The sequence below is a fragment of the Erythrolamprus reginae genome, chromosome 6 (assembly GCF_031021105.1).
Source record: "Erythrolamprus reginae isolate rEryReg1 chromosome 6, rEryReg1.hap1, whole genome shotgun sequence".
NCBI lineage: Eukaryota > Metazoa > Chordata > Lepidosauria > Squamata > Dipsadidae > Erythrolamprus > Erythrolamprus reginae.
Window position 1 is genome coordinate 82,270,837 of NC_091955.1, and position 17,826 is coordinate 82,288,662.

Genomic DNA, 17,826 nt, shown 5'->3' on the forward strand with positions numbered 1-17,826 from the left:
TGTGGCGGCCCCAGCCCTCTGAAACCAACTCCCCTCAGATATTAGAATTGCCCCCACCCTCCTTGCCTTTCGTAAGCTACTTAAAACCCACCTCTGTCACCAGGCATGGGGGAATTGAGATACTCTTTCCCCCTAGGCCTTTACAATTTTATGCATGGTATGTTTGTATGTTTGTTTTTTATATTAATGGGTTTTTAATCGTTTTTAGTATTGGATTATTATTGTACGCTGTCTTATTATTGCTGTTAGCCGCCCCGAGTCTCCAGAGAGGGGCGGTATACAAATAAATAAATAAGTAAATAAGTAAATAAGTAAATAAGTAAATAAGTAAGTAAGTAAGTAAGTAAGTAAGTACGTACGTACGTACGTACATACATACATACATACATACATACATACATACATCAATCAATCAATCAATCGGCATATAGGTCTAAATGCTACTTCAAAAACCTGATTAAACCCCATGTTTTCTTCACCTGCAGCCTGTGGGCCTATGAATTTCCTTCCCTTTGAACTTCAGCAAGGCCACATCTACACATATCCTCTCTAAACCCTAGGGAAAGGATTTAAGGAACGGCAATAAATAGCCCGAATAATTGAAATACGTACTCCCAAAACTCGATCACTGGAGAGGTGGCGTTGGTATTATTCCCAGAATCGGAGACATTCAACACCTCCACGCAGTACTCTGCCAGAGAAAGAGAGAGACGTGTAAGAGTAGGAAGAAATCCTGAAGGTCTTAAGGATCCAACACCATAATTTAATTTATTTGATTTATAAACTGCCCAATCCCGTAGGACTCAGTACAAATCTCCATGCGCTTAGAACAGAACATCCATTCAGGAACCAAACTGTCTGGTGTGGTACAGCAACCAAATAGAACAGGTACAGATTCCAATGGATAGTTAAAACTAGAGAAAATAAACATTGCAACCAGCCTGTTTTCCATAGAAGATCTGTATATGTATGTGGGCCAGAAGAAGGGCTGAGAAGATAGCCATCTTCTGCCGCACGAATCCCAGCGACCAATAAGGTCCCACAGAGTTGGCCTTCTCCGGGTCCCGTCGACTAAACAATGTCATCTGGCGGGCCCCAGGGGAAGAGCCTTCTCTGTGGTGGCCCCGGCCCTCTGGAATCAACTCCCCCCAGAGATCATAACTGCCCCCACCCTCCTTGCCTTTCATAAGCTATTGAAGGCCCACCTATGTCGTCAGGCATAGGGAAATTAAAGTACCCCTGGGCTTATATTGTTTATGTATGGTATGATTGTGTTGCATGGTTTTAATAATGGGTTTTTAGATGTCTTTTAATATAGTGAATTTGTCACATTGTTGTTTTTGTTGTGAGCCGCTCCGAGTCTCCGGAGAGGGGCGGCATACAAATCTAATCAATAATGATAAATAATAAATAATAATAACTGCAGACCTCTCACATTCTGGACATAGACTGTTTCATCTCCTTCCCTCAGAATGGCACCTCAGAAGGGCTGTTCTTCTTACCTCCTACTGGAGTGCCCTCGGAGGCTGTTGGGGGCTCGTGGGCGCCCGTCGGCGTGAGATTTGACTTCTGTGTATGCGCAGCAAGCCAATTCTCACATGGGAGTGCATGAGAAAGTGAGATTTTGGCGATTTCCACTGGTATTTTTGCTTCCACACCGCAGAAGCAAAAAATTGCCGAAATCTCACTCTTCCGCACATCCTCCACAAGATTCGGCTTGCTGCCCATGCACAGGAGCCAAATCTCGTGCGGGGGTCTGTCGGGGGCACACAGCTGCATACACATCCCAGTATTTCCTACTGGAGCTGCGCACCTGGGCCCGACTGTTGCTCACCGCTGACTGTAGGGTATTGCAAGCCAAAACAAATAAACACAGGAACGGGTTTTTCTCCTCGTTCCGTCACTCCTAATTGCCTTAGTGCTGGGTCTATTAACCCATATACCGTGACTGTAATATTATTACTTATCCTTATTATTGTCTTTACTCCCCTTCCATTGGCATGATTGTGATTGTGATTGTGATTGCGATTGCGAATGTGAATGTGAATGTGAATATGATTTCAACAATATAACACAGCAAACGAAATCATTGTGCTGGATTTTGTATTTCATCACCAGTCGGGTGCTTCCCAAGCATCTAGGACTGCGTGATGTGGCAGTCAATTATGTGTGCCGACCCACAGTAAGGTGGCCTTTTGCAGTTGACAGATGGAGATTTTGTCAATTCCGATGGTTTCCAAATGTCCGCTGAGATCTCTTGGCAAATAATATAATAATATAATAATATAATAATATAATAATAATATAATAATAATATAATAATATAATAATATAATAATATAATAATATAATAATATAATAATATAATAATATAATAATATAATAATATAATAATATAATAATATAATAATATAATAATATAATAATATAATAATATAATAATATAATAATATAATAATATAATAATATAATAATATAATAATATAATAATATAATAATATAATAATATAATAATATAATAATATAATAATATAATAATATAATAATATAATAATATAATAATATAATAATATAATAATATAATAATATAATAATATAATAATATAATAATATAATAATATAATAATATAATAATATAATAATAATAATAATAATAAGAAGAAGAAGAAGAAGAAGGAGGAGGAGGAGAAGAAGGAGAAGGAGAGCAAGAGGAAGAGGAAGAGGAGGAGGAGGAGGAGGAGGAAGAAGAAGAAGAAGAAGAAGAAGAAGAAGAAGAAGAAGAAGAAGAAGAAGAAGAAGTAGTAGTAGTAGTAGTAGTAGTCATCTTCGGAGAGGGGTGGCATACAATTATTATTATTATTATTATTATTATTATTATTATTATTATTATTATTTTGCTTTGCATATATACTAAGTGCTTTCGTACCAGAGATAAATTCCTTGTGGGTCTAATCACACTTGGCCAAATAAAGTACTCAATTCAATTCAACTTTGCTGAGATGCTTTTAGCAACATAAATGTTTCTGCTCCAAGAAAACTAATTCCGACAGAGACACCCGAGGTATTAAAACATCCATCATTCCTTTTATTGGATCCCTCCTGTCTGGGGCTCCAGAACGACATGGCAATTCCTCAAACATATATGAAATCCAGATGTCTCTGGAATGCAGATTGTTATCAAGCCATGCCTCCTGTTGTAATTTAGCACTGCAGACCCAAACCCCTTCCTTCCTCTTCACATTTGTCTCTCTGTGCACATTCTGTCCACACATGTATGCAGCTGGCCCTGGCCCAAAAAAGCTGCTCTAGAGACAGAGTGCATCACCAAAGCCTCCAGGAGTGTTAGATAAATAAGAGGATGAGAGAATATTATGGAAAAAGTGAGACTAATGTAGAGAAGAAAAAGCAGGCAAAAGGTTACGAAGCACAGAATGGGTGGCTGTGGAATACTCTGCGTACCTTGCCTTTAAGGGACTTGGAAGTGTAAACCGGGAGTAAGAACTAAGTAGCTAAAAGGAGACAGGTTTAGTTTGGGTGTCAATACACTGAGTTGCAAGGAAGCTGATTCTAACAAACAAGTTGTAATAATCTATTTAATCAGACAAATACATGTTGCTACAGAACCAAATGTTACTATTTTTTTATGAAAGAATGAAATACTGGTTTTATTTCTCTTGGATAGTGTTGTGGTTAGCTCTGGCCCAGCTCCTGCCCCAAGGACTGTGGATGTGGGGGAGACATCCACATGCTGCAGGCCTATTTTGCTCCCGGTGGAATCTGATGATGAAGGCTCCTCTGACCAAGAAGACATGAGTGACAGGGAGGAGGAGAGTGTGGCAGACAGCTCAGAAGGAGAACAATTATCTAGCTCCTCCTTGGATTCGGAACAAGAGTTAATGATACAGCCATGCATGTGGAGAGTGATGCATAGGCAGCAACAACTGAGAGATTATTATCAAAGAAAATGAGGCCACCAGTGGTTGGGTGGGGCTGTGTAATTAGTGAGGCTGCTATAAATAGCAGCCTGTGGGTTTGGCCATTGCGGAGGATTATCTGATCCTTGTGTTTCGTGACTGCTTTACTGACTTTGACCTTTTGTGTGCTGATTTTTCCCCGCTTTGAAACTAAACCAGAGCAAAGTGTGTTTCACTTTGTGAAAGAAGAAGGACTGTGAATTGCCTCACAGTTGCAAGCTAAGTATCACAGAACTGATAAGGGACTTCTACAAATTACCAGTTTGTTTGGAGACGAGTGCTCTTTGCTATACAAAAAGAGGGCTTAGTTTATTTGAATTTTCGGTATAAAGAACATTGTTTTGAATTTTCAAACGTGTGTGTGTCTGAAATTGTATCTGTGCATTTTTGGGAGGAGTCTACCAGAGAGCTCGACAGAACACATAGAAAATCATACACCACATAAAAGAGATCATCATCAACAACAACAAACACACATAGAGAGAGCAAGAGAGCAAGAGAGCAAGAGAGCAAGAGAGAGAGAGAGAGAGAGAGAAAGAGCAAGAGAGAAAAATATTTTTGCGGAAAAAAAATTGCAAATTTTTTTAGCCCCCCCCCCCCCCCCCCGCCCCCCAAAAATGGTGTCCCTCTTTCCCAATCTTAAAATCTGGTGACTTTACTAATAGGAAATATTTTTTCATTTGATTATTAGTATCCCACTTTTATTCCTTTTACAATTTTTTACAATAACCAGATGAGTGTGGCTGGCTCAAAAGATGAGCCAGATACTGACTTAGGAGAGCATAGGAGGGAAAGAGTGGAAAAGACATGAGATAAATTTTAAAAGTATACAGGGCAGGGTGATAGAGTTAAAGTCTAGAAATGTAAATGCGATTGATGTTTTCAGTAGGAAAGTGAACACAAGAACAAGGAGGCACAATCTGAGGTTAGTTGGGGGAAAGATTAGAAGTAATGTGAAAAAAATATTATTTTACTGAAAGAGTAGTAGATGCTTGGAACAAACTTCCAGCAGACGTGGCCGGTAAATCCACAGTCACTGAATTTAAACATGCCTGGGATAAACATAGATCCATCCTAAGATAAAATACAAGAAATGGCATAAGGGCAGACTAGATGGACCGTGAGGTCTTTTTCTGCCGTCAATCTTCTATGTTTCTATGATGTGTAAAAGATTTGAAAATAATAGGCATTAGAGTTAAAAAATATACAGTAGTAGTGGGCCACTAGCTGGAATGCTAAATTGCGCTTGCCGCTGCAGCTCGTAAGTGCTTGCGGGGCCAGCGCGATTGTGCTTCTGCACCTGTGGAGGTAGCAAAATTGTGCACCACGCCGCAGGTGCGCCTTTGTTTCGGTGAGATTTTTTTGCTTCTGCGCATGATGAAACAAGGGCGCACCTGCGGCTCCCTCTGTGATTTTGCTAACCCCACAGGTGCAGAAGCAAAATCACGTTGGTCGTACAAGCAGTGGCGAACCCAATTTAATGTTCCAGCAAGTAGCCCACCGCTGCTTATACCCCTTGTAAATGTTTTAAAAGAAACGGCTTTCATATTTACCCACTGTTTGATGTGGATGGGAGGGTAGAATGATCTCCACTTTCCTATGATAAAGGGATCTCTGCAGAGAAAACTGATCATGGCCGCTATCTTTTGACACACATATCCTTATTTATTATTTAATTAATATTTATTATTATTATTTATTATTATTATTTTATTTAATTAATTAAGCCGCCCCAAGTCTGCGGAGAGGGGCGGCATACAAATCAAATAAATAAATAAATAAATAAATAAATAAATAAATAAATAAATGAACGAACGAACGAACGAACAAAAAAACAAACAAACAAACAAACAAACAAACAAACAAACCTTTGTCGTCAGGCATGGGGGAACTGAATCACCTCCCCCGGGCATGTACAATTTATGCATGGTATGTTTGTGTGCATGTTTGTTTAGTAAATGGGTTTTTTTAAAATATTTTAAATAATATTTAGATTTGTCATGAATTGTTGTAATAAATAAATAAATAGATAGATAGATAGATAGACAGACAGACAGACAGACAGACAGACAGACAGACAGACAGAAAAATAGATAGATAGATAGATAGATAGATAGATAGATAGATAGATAGATAGATAAATAGATAAATAGATAAATAGATAAATAGATAAATAGATAAATAGATAAATAGATAAATAGATAAATAAATAAGCAGGAAGTATGGGAAACCTTTGACGGTGCTGTGTGAGCCCCAGGTTGACCGGCCAAGTCAGAAAAGCTTCACAGTAGATGAAGCTGAACAAAAACGGTAACAAGTTGTAGCTGAAAAATGGCCAGTCCAAATAAGACATCTGCCAATTTAGACAAAGCATTGTGTTATGTAAAAGCTGAGTCATGCGATATTATGAAGAAGAAAAATGTACCTTCTGTCTTTAAGGAATTTGGGAGAGTTGACCAGCAGGAAGGCAGGAGTAGCCAAAAATGAGGTTTGGAGATTCAAGTACAGTACTACACAGTGAGGAAATTGCACCTGATAAACATTGAATGAGGTTTAGCACTGCCTAGGGGACACAAAAGAAACATGGGGGGATACCAGTGACGGGCCCTTACAGGTACGGTCTACACAGAACCAGTGTATAATTTTGGTCATGACCTAAAAGTGTTGGTCATGACCTATAAAGCCCTTCGTGGCATCGGGCCAGAATATCTCCGAGACCGCCTTCTGCCGCACGAATCCCAGCGACCGGTTAGGTCCCACAGAGATGACCTTCTCTGGGTCCTGTCAACTAAACAATGTCGTCTGGTGGGACCCAGGGTAAGAGCCTTCTCTGTGGTGGCCCCAACCCTCTGGAACCAGCTCCCCTCGGAGATTAGAATTGCCCCCACCCTCCTTGTCTTTCGCAAACTTTTTAAAACCCACCTCTGCCACTAGGCATGGGGGAACTGAGACATCTCCCCCGGGCCTATGCAGTTTATGCATGGTATGTTTGTGTGTATGTTTTCTTTTTAATAAGGGGTTTTTAATGACTTTTAATTATTAGATTTGTTATATATTGTGTTATTATTGTTGTGAGCCGCCCCGAGTCTACGGAGAGGGGCGGCATACAAATCTAATAAATTGAATTGAATTGAATTTTAGAAGAACTGTGCAGGCGTGTGTGTGTGTACATACACAAACAGTTTATATGGTAGATAATGTATATTTTTGTGTGCCTGTGTGTAATATGTATGTACGCATATGGCATATATACATTGAATTAAATAGTATATTTTGGATGTTCAATAATAGTAAATAGATAGGGAAATTGTATCTCTTTGAAATATTTAACAGGGATGAAAAGAAAGGAGGAGAGAGACGGAGATAATGAAACAAATGTAAGTCTCTCAAAAGCTAAGATGAGGAAATATGACTAAGTGTAGGTAGCACTTGGTTTCACTGTGACTACGGTGGGATACGAGGAAAGACTGATATGTTTATTGTGTCTAAAAATGTTGGCAGCGGAAGCCAAATAAATTAAGGTGTTACTTAAACACATTATACCCCATGGAATCCAGGAAGTGATCACTTTGGCGTCCTTAGCAACCTGCCGGTGACGTCAAGGCTCCGCCCCTGGAATCTCTTCGTGGGAGGGATTCCCCAGCTCCTTCAAAGGGAGGTTTTCACGTAAAAATAAACATTGTTATTTTTACGAAAACGGACGCCGCAGCGGCGCTGCAAGCAAAGGACGGTCCTTTCATGTAAAAATAAACATGTTTATTCTCGGTTCGCCCATCACTAATCAGCAGTAATAGCTTGCAGTACTGCACTCTAACCAATGCACCACCTCGGCTCCTATCCAAAGTCCATGCTGTTTTGTCACTCAAAGCCAGCAGATGTGCTGTTATTGCTGTTATTTGCGGCAGATAGTTGCAGGCATGGATGTTCATGGTCCTACCTGAGTTCCAGTAATTGTTGCAATTGGACCAAGGCAATACAGCTGAGAAGGAGTTAAAGAGGTAAAATAGGGCCCAAGACAGAATGACAATGTAATAAATATTCAGGTAAGACTCAATCACTTGTGAAGCATATCCAATTCCTGCAAGAAGAGAAAAGACAAGAGTTAAATCAGGAGATGGGAACCAGGCAACTGACTTTGATCCAATGAGTATTGACGAGAGCGTAGATGGAGTCGCCATCATTTTTAATGATAAGACTGTACAGAAGGTGTGTTTACATAAAGCATCGATCCATGGGTAATCAAAGTGTGGTTTGTTCAATTAACACTTTTCTGGGTTCACACGTTCACAGTGAACCAACTATTATAGGGCTGTCAAACATGATCACATTGTGAGCTGTATGGTGACATATTGTGATGTTTTTGCCTTTGCTCAGCTGGGGTGGGTGTGGCCTACCCGGGCCATATCCATCCCATTGGCTGCCAGTTTGACAGGCCTGCACTATGAGCAATGCTAGCTAGCTTTGCAATAATATTTGCAATATTTTTTTCTTTTTTCTTTTTATACTTTGTTTTATGTTTGGTATGAATGTGCTGTTTGGTTTTTTAAATAATGATAGGGTTTTATATGTTTTTTAATATTAGATTTGTTCCACTGCTATATTGTTTTTATTACTGCTGTGAGCCGACCCGAGTCTTCGGAGAGGGGCGGCATACAAACCTAATAAATAAATAAATAAAATAAAATATGCTGGCTAAAATTGTTATCCTTTGGACAACATCCAAGAGACAATAACATTCCCCCACTTCCCCTCCAAGGTCAAGTAGAAGGAGGAGGAAGAGGAGGAAAAAATCCAATATTGATCCTGACAACTTCTTTGTTATGAATTTTTGGAAGCAAAACTCAGCACTGTTTTGTTTTATTTAAAAAACGGTGCAGTGCCCTTGATCTACATATCAAATGAAATTGTTAGATTGTGCATCGTTGATGAAATATGTATTTATCATCACATGCAATTTGGCCTTTAGACTGGTCATGCTTCATAGCCCAAACAGATCTCTTGTTTGGAATATGCACAATTGAAAGTCTGTGAGACGATTTAACCCTTCTTTGCTGATGTTTCTGGATGCTAACAATATACATGAGACAAAATGGAAAATTCGGGAGAAAAACAGTAGATGCGGTCTGTGCAATGTAACTTAAGCTATAAGATAAGTACTGTAATTTCACATTGTTTCATTGTACTATCAACTTAACCCACCTTAATTTTGGTCTGCAGTTTAAGGTGCAGGGCTTAGGGATCATGTACACTTATTCTTTACCCCACCTTAATTTATAAGCTGCCTTATTGATTCTTCTTTTGACACCACACCAAATGTTTAAGCTGGCACAGCTTGGTTAAAAAAAATAATTTGCAATGATGCAGCAAAATTTCTATCAGGACATTTTTCAATGTCCATAGTCACAAATACCACTTTCAATTTGTTGTGGCCCGTCCACTTGCTGCAAAGGTGATCACGAATTCTGAGGATCGAGAGATGGGTGTGGGTTGGTACCCTAGGCCAAGCGTAGGCAAAGTTGGCTCTTCTATGACATGTGGACTTCAACTCCCAGAATCCCTGAGCTAGCATGATTGGCTCTGGAATTCTGGGAGTTGAAGTCCACAAGTCATAGAAGAGCCAACTTTACTTACTCCTAGAAACATAGAAGACTGATAGCAGAAAAAGACCTCATGGTCCATCTAGTCTGCCCTTATACTATTTCCTGTATTTTATCTTAGGATGGATATATGTTTATCCTAGGCATGTTTAAATTCAGTTACTGTGGATTTACCATCCACGTCTGCTGGAAGTTTGTTCCAAGGATCTACTACTCTTTCAGTAAAATAATATTTTCTCATGTTCCTTTTGATCTTTCCCCCAACTAACTTTAGATTGTGCCCCCTGGTTCTTGTGTTCACTTTTCTATTAAAAACACTTCCCTCCTGAACCTTATTTAACCCTTGAACATATTTAAATGTTTCGATCATGTCCCCACTTTTCCTTCTGTCCTCCAGACTATACATATCCTGCCCTAGGTCATTGTACTTGGCACCCAAGCCTGATAGTGAAGAGGTCGGAGAGGATGTGAGGTCAGAGGCTGAAAGCCAGCCAGGGCCTGTTGCACCTCCAGAGATGCCCACGAGTGACTGAGGAGAAGAAAAAGAGCCTCTTCTTGATGTGAGAGTACGCAGGGGTGTCAGAAGGCATGAGTGGCTGAACAGGAGAAGGTTTCTGTGTGAATAGATCTCTGGAACACTTGGCCACACCTTTGGGGTATTCAAGCATTAGTCTTGTGACAAGAAAGTGTGGAAGTCAACTTTCCAATGTGAGCGATGACTGTTTGGATTTGGCTCTTGGATTATTTATGTGAATTAAAAACTAAGAAGGTGAAATCTTGACATCCGGGCTTCCTGCCAACTCATAGTGAGTCATGTTAATTAGAGATTGGATCAAAGAGAACTATTTGGGAGTTTTGGCTTTATGTTGAATCTTTAATGAACAGCTGATAAGAATGGAATTGTTTCTTGCTTTGCTGATACATTTTATACTGTATAAAATGAGGCTAAAAGTATTAGAATTACGTGCTTAAATTTTGTCAAAGCCCCGTGTGTAGACCTATTTCTTGGGGGGGGGGGGGGGGCTCATCACTGGGAGATAACAACGTTACCCTTGGAAGACAGGATTAACCTCTACTCGAAATGTTTTCAATATCCAGCTGCTTCTTGAAAGAGATGCCTTCACAAATCTACCCCAGTCCATAATTTGCTTTGCTGCTACTTTCATTTAAATCCCCATCATTGGACATGTATAAAAGTAACCACTGGCATATCTTTTTGTTTTGATTCCAGACTCCTTTTCCAAGGATCTGCCCTTTGCTTTCTCCAGCATCCTGGACACATTCCATGCCTTGTCCCAGTTCCCCCCCAATCTGGTCATTTCTTTAGTTCTCTGGTTACGCAACACTAATTCTGCCTCCAACAGAGAATCTCAGGATGACTCACTCTTTTATCTTTGAAGATAGGATGAATCAGGTGTCCTATCAGCAATTGGCCCGTAGCCATGCCCTGTGGCTAGGAAACTCAGAGGGAATCAAATCAAAAAGTATGCCAAGTTCTTGATGGAAAGTTACCAGGATTTCTGATGTGCCACCAATGTACCTTCAAAGATAGGACAGATCTTTCTCCAGGCAGTGATGCCTCCTTGATTGGTGTATTGTCCCAAGGCTGTCTCCAACAGGAAGACTGGAATTCCACAGATGAAGAGAAAGATGGCATATGGAATTAAGAAGGCTCCTATTTGTAACAGAAAGGGAAGAAATGTTGGTGGGACAAATGTAATTTGTTAAATGTGTTTTTAAGGAAGAAAAAGAAAAAAAGAACATTTCACATTAGGGTCATTGTGCATATTTTCCACTGATGTTTTGCAGCATTTGTCAATTTCCTTCCCAAAAGGTATTAAAGAGCAGGTGGACTACCAATGTCCCAAAGGTTAGCAAAAACTTCAGAAGAAAAGGATTTAGGGGTAATGATTTCAGACAGTCTCAAAATGGGTGAGCAGTGTGGTCGGGCGGTAGGAAAAGCAAGTAGGATGCTTGGCTGCATAGCTAGAGGTATAACAAACAGGAAGAGGGAGATTATGATCCCGCTATATAGAGCACTGGTGAGACCACATTTGGAATACTGTGTTCAGTTCTGGAGACCTCACCTACAAAAAGATATTGACAAAATTGAATGGGTCCAAAGACGGGCTACAAGAATGGTGGAAGGTCTTAAGCATAAAACGTATCAGGAAAGACTTAATGAACTCAATCTGTATAGTCTGGAGGACAGAAGGAAAAGGGGGAACATGATCAAAACATTTAAATATGTTAAAGGGTTAAATAAGGTCCAGGAGGGAAGTGTTTTTAATAGGAAAGTGAACACAAGAACAAGGGGACACAATCTGAAGTTAGTTGGGGGAAAGATCAAAAGCAACGTGAGAAAATATTATTTTACTGAAATAGTAGATCCTTGGAACAAACTTCCAGCAGACATGGTAGATAAATCCACAGTAACTGAATTTAAACATTCCTGGGATAAACATATATCCATCCTAAGATAAAATACAAAAAATAGTATAAGGGCAGACTAGATGGACCATGAGGTCTTTTTCTGCCATCAGACTTCTATGTTTCTATGTTTCTAAGGTGCTTCTGAAAAGGTAAGTTTGAAAAGCACCTTTGGGACAACCATGACTTGGATCAGAGGTAGGCAAAGTTGGCTCTTCTATGGCATGTGGACTTCAACTCCCAGAATTCCTGAGCTAGCATGGATTGGCTCAGGAATTCTGGGAGGTGAAGTGCACAAGTCATAGAAGAGCCACCTTTGCCTACCCTTGACCTGGATGATTGAGAATCTCCATAGATATTTGCACCAAAAAATCTTGCACTTCTTTGCAGCTATTTGAAGCAACCTGCTTTTTTCCCCAGAATTATGCAACCAGGACCTGTTCTGCAAGATTCTTTTCAAATCCCGTTTTGGGAATTGGATCTGAAGCACCGCACACCCTTGTTTATTAATTAAATCTATATATTGCCCATTGTCACTGTTTGAGGCAACTGTAGGTGGCAAAAATGTGACACTTCTTGTAACAAGCCAAGATTAGGCAAATCAAGACATTCCAGATATTGCTGATTTGCAATACTGTTCTTCATTCCAAGAAGGCCATGCTTCTTAGGAATATTTGTAGTTACTGTTCATCAACTTCTGGAGTATCACTTCCTGTTTATCACTAAATCAGAGCCTAATGAAAACTGCTCGAGAAAGAAGACAATAGTGAGAACATAGAAACAGTAAGGAAAGTTAAAGGCCTGGGGTTACGCAGATTGTAATCCGATCAGCTAAGAAAGGCTGTGTTCTACAATTAAAAAGACACTGAATTGTTATCATGTATGGTTGACATATCTGACCTTGAAAAAGCTAATGCTTTCTCTATCTCTTTGCTGCTGTTCAGTGGCATCTGGATTTTAGCAGCTCAGAAATGGTGGTCCTAATATTAAATTTTCTCCAGAGAGGGGAAATTCCAAAGCTATTAGCGTTTGTTTGTTTGTTTGTTTGTTTGTTTGTTTGTTTGTTTGTTTGTTTGTTTGTTTGTTTGTTTGTTTGTTCGTTCGTTCGTTCATTCCTTCCTTCCTTCCTTTATTTATTTATTCCAATACACAATACATATTGAAGAGAATAGACATGTAGTATTATATATAAAGAAAAGGATAGAAGAAAAGATATAAAAATAGAGGAGAAGATATATGAAAGGAAGAAAAGATATATGATATATGAAATAAGGAGAGACAATTGGACAGGGGACGAAAGGCACACTAGTGCACTTATGTACACCCCTTACTGGCCTCTTAGGAACCTGGAGAGGTCAATCGTGGAGAGTCTAAGGGAGAAATGTTGGGGGTTAGGGGATGACACTACTGAGTCCGATAATGAGTTCCACGCTTTGACAACTCGATTGCTAAAGTCATATTTTTTACAGTCAAGTTTGGAGCGATTAGTATTAAGTTTGAATCTGTTGCGTGCTCTTGTGTTGTTAGCTGAAGTGTGATTCCCTGGGAACCAACCAGACCAGATGACTCTTTTTTTAAAAAAAAACTAAAAAGTTTTTTATTTATAAAACATTTAAAAAACATATCACATACATATGTAACACAATATAGACAGATAATTAAAAGAAAAGAAAAGGTACAAGAAGGTCCATTCAGTATATACATTGGTTATTCCCTTTTTTGCCCCTCTATTAATTTTCCAATATCTGTTTAAATTTCAATTGATTTAGAACTTCTCCGTCATACCTTCTAGTCTTTAATCTTGGTTTTTCTCTCTATCGAATTGTTGTGATTCCGTCTGAGGCTCCTCAGGGAACGGCTGAACCTCTGCCGGCTCCCTGCTCAGAGGGGGAGGAGGAGGAACAGGAGGAGGAGGAGGAGGCCCAGGCAGACGGGGAGGAGGAATATCAGGCCGAGGGAGAGGGAGAACAGCCAGAGTCCCCCGGGGTGGAGCTCTCCCCAGCAAGCAGCCTGGAGTCCTTAGATGAAAATGCTCAAGCCATCATCGATTATAGGCAGAGAAGAGCAGCACAACGAAGGGGACAATTAGCCAGGTACTTCCAGTCCTAAATAGGTAACAGCTGGGTTTGGGTGTGGTTCTCCCCAGAAAGGCTGAAAAGGCAGACCCACCCTTCCTGTATTGTGGGGTATTATCTTTGGGAGTCCTGGGACCTGGCTGTGATCTTTGGCATCTCTGATTCTGGCTTGTGGCCTTGAAGGCTGAAACCTTGGGGGAAAAGGCGTGGGGGCTTATTCTCTACAGTGGTGTGTGTGCCAGCAAGAAGTCTGCTGTATTGTCTGGCCGTCAGGACTTTGCTGTGAAGCCTCATAGCCTGCCTGTTGGGAAGAACAGGTTTTTCTCTGTGTTTATTTTTCAAACTATAAAGTGCTTTTGCTTTTACCAGCGTGTCTGGCTGCTTTTTCCAGTTGGTGTTGAAGTCTGGGGGCACCCAGACAGAACACGAATTATATAGTTTATTCCAGACCAGATGACTCTTAATGTCTTTATGATACATGGTTTTTTTTTGTTATAAACTACAAGCTAAATACAAGTAGAAATTAGCCTCATTAATATCCTGGCATATTCTTTAAGATGATTGGAGATTTATTTATTTGTTGGGTTGTTTTTTTGTTTTTTAGTTTTTAAAAAAAAATTAAAAACAGCCACTCATCTATAGCCACCCATCTCAGCAAAGGACTCTGGTTAGCTCACGATTCCAAAACATATATTACATTTAAAATCTTAAAAGCATTTCAAAAGGATAGAAATATAGAAACATAGAGGATTGATGGCAGAAAAAGACCTCATGGTCCATCTAGTCTGCCCTTATACTATTTCCTGTTTTTTATTTTAGGATGGATATATGTTTATCCCAGGCATGTTTAAACTGTGGATTTACCAACCACATCTGCTGGAAGTTTGTTCCAAGCATCTACTACTCTTATAATATTTTCTCACGTTGCTTATGATCTTTCCCTCAACTAACCTCAGATTGTGCCCCCTTGATCTTGTGTTCACTTTCCTATTAAAAACACTTTCCTCCTGAGCCTTATTTAAGATAATGAAGAAAATTATTGAACCTTGTTGAAGATAATGAAGAAAAACAGGGGAAAATGTTAAGGAAATTGATTAAAAATATTATATTAACAGTCTGCCAAACAAAAAAGTTTCTTTTCTTTCTTTCTTTTTTGTTTTTGAAGTAGAAGTCATTCAAGAAAGGGAGGGTGTTTTTGGCTTCCAGAGAGCCTCTGGGGAGATTTGGGAGGGCATTTTTTTTCCTCTCCGGCTCCAGGGAAGCCTTTGGCGCCTGGGGAGAGAGAAACACAAGCCTACTGGGCCCACCAGAAGTTGGGAAACAGGCCATTTCCGGCCTCCAGAGGGCCTCCTGGGGATGGGGGAAGCTGTTTTCGCCCCTCCCCAGGCATAAGTGCACTAGAGTGCCTCCCATCCCCTCTCCTATTGTCTCTCCTATATCTCCTATATCGTATCTACTATTCTTCTATTATATTCTTCTTATACTACTCTCATAATATCCTTCTATTCTCTAATTCAGTGTTTCCCAACCTTGGCAACTTGAAGATATTTGGACTTCAACTCCCAGAATTCCCCAGCCAGCATTCCCTGGCTGGGGAATTCTGGGAGTTGAAGTCCAAATATCTTCAAGTTGCCAAGGTTGGGAAACACTGCTCTAATTGATACATTCTATTCCTAAATTTTCACTTCTATTCTTTCTCTAATATATTTTACTCAAGTATAACCTCTATAACCTTAATTGTGTATTGTTGTTAATTGGACTAAATAGATGGATGGATAGATAGATAGATAGGATAGATAGGATAGATAGATAGATAGATAGATAGATAGATAGATAGATAGATAGATAGGATAGGATAGATAGATAGATAGATAGGATAGGATAGATAGATAGATAGATAGATAGATAGATAGATAGATAGATAGATAGATAGGATAGGATAGGATAGGATAGGATAGGATAGGATAGGATAGATAGATAGATAGATAGATAGATAGATAGATAGATAGATAGATAGATAGATAGATAGATAGATAGATAGATAGATAGATAGATAATGGGTGCGGCAGTCATCAATGCACGATAGTGCGCGTGCGCGCTCTTTCAGCACCCAAGGGAAAAAAGATTCACCATCACCGACCTATAGCATTCAAGGTATGTACAATGCAAAGGAACTCAATGGATCTTTGGACTTGAGAATGCTCGAACAACCCTCTTTGTCTATGCCAAACTTACTCTTTTCATTTGTTATCTTATCAGCCCAACCTCGGTGCGAATTGCTTCCCAAGTCTATAAAAGTTGCTTGAAAGTAGGCTCATAAAAACCACAAAAGATGGCTCGTCAGCAATGGATTTTTAGTAGTCAATCATTGATTTAAGAATTTCCCACACTCTTCCTTAATTAAAATGCAAAAGCAGTACCATTAAAGTGCTGGGTTGATTTTTTAAAAAACAAAAGATATTTCACAACTTGATTCCACACTTTTGGCCAAGGCAGAAATCTGCGAATCAAAATCAGCGAGTTTATTTTCTGGATGTTTCATTATTCTAACCTCTGCATAGACTATATGCCAATCCACATATGTTTAGATCGGGGTGAATTGCACTTACTGCTGCTACTGGTACATTGCGCGCACAGCTTAGGGTCTCTGGTGTTTGCATGCATGCACACCCCAGTGTGTTTGTGCTTCTGCGCATGCATAGGAAGCGAAACCTCACAAGGGGGTGCACACACCAGAGAGATTTCGGGAAATCACTTGGGTGGTGCAGCAGATAGAGTGCTGTATTGCAGACCACTGAAGCTGACTGTAGATCAGCAGTTCAAATCTCATCACCGGCTCAAGGTTGACTCAGCCTTCCATCCTTCCGAGGTGGGTAAAATGAGGACCCAGAATGTGGGGGGAATAGGCTGGCTCTGTTAAAAAGTGCTATTGCTAACATGTTGTAATCCGCCCTGAGACTAAGGAGAAGGGCGGCATAAAAAATCAAATGAATGAATGAATGAATGAATGAATGAATGAATGAATGAATGAATGATTGAATGAATGAATGAATGAATAAATAAATAAATAAACAAATAAATAAATAAATAAATAAATAAAATATCACATTTATTTATTTATTCATTCATTCATTCATTCATTCATTCATTCATTCATTCATTCAATTTCTATGCCGCCCAATCCCGAAGGAATTCAGAGCGGCTTACAAAATAATATAACACAATTAGTGATGGGCGAACCGAACCCGCACAATTTGGGTCCGTACCGAATTTTGTGGTGTTTGGTATGCCGAACACGAACCCAAACTTTTTTGAAACTTCGGGCAAAGTTTGGGGTCACGTTCGGCGTTCGGAGCTTTGACGTCACTGGCAGGTTGCTAAGGACGCCAAGCTCCAGCTGATTGGCAAATTCTTCCACAAGTTAGACTGAAATGAGAGAAATAGGCTAAGGGTAAGGTCACCCTTACTCATTGACATTTCATGTCTTGCATTCTCCCTGTATCTGTTCCTTTCTTTAAATACTACATCAGTGCTGCTCACACAGACTCTTTCCAAGTATAGTAGATATATAAAACTCCCAGACAACAGCTGCTACTATCTAATAGTTATGAATATAAATAGAGATATTTATGACCATTTGACACGGTCATTACCCATTCTCAATTCTGTGTCCATTCTCTTCCTTCCCTAGAACCAAGGATTTTGGCACAGTTGTAAAACAGAAAGTCTAACATATGGAAGGCTGTACAG

At 39.6% G+C, this 17,826-nt stretch overlaps 1 protein-coding gene across 1 annotated transcript in view; it reads right to left on the minus strand.

Annotated features, from left to right (window-relative positions):
- LOC139169784 (sodium- and chloride-dependent betaine transporter-like) overlaps positions 1–17,826 on the minus strand; it is a 92,148-nt gene that overhangs the window by 58,156 nt on the left and 16,166 nt on the right. Inside the window, exons 3-5 of the mRNA XM_070756423.1 lie at positions 11,112–11,246; positions 7,912–8,052; positions 613–691 (exon numbers count right to left, since the gene is read on the minus strand). Coding sequence (XP_070612524.1) covers positions 613–691; positions 7,912–8,052; positions 11,112–11,246 — 355 coding nt within the window. The remainder of the gene's footprint in view (positions 1–612; positions 692–7,911; positions 8,053–11,111; positions 11,247–17,826) is intronic.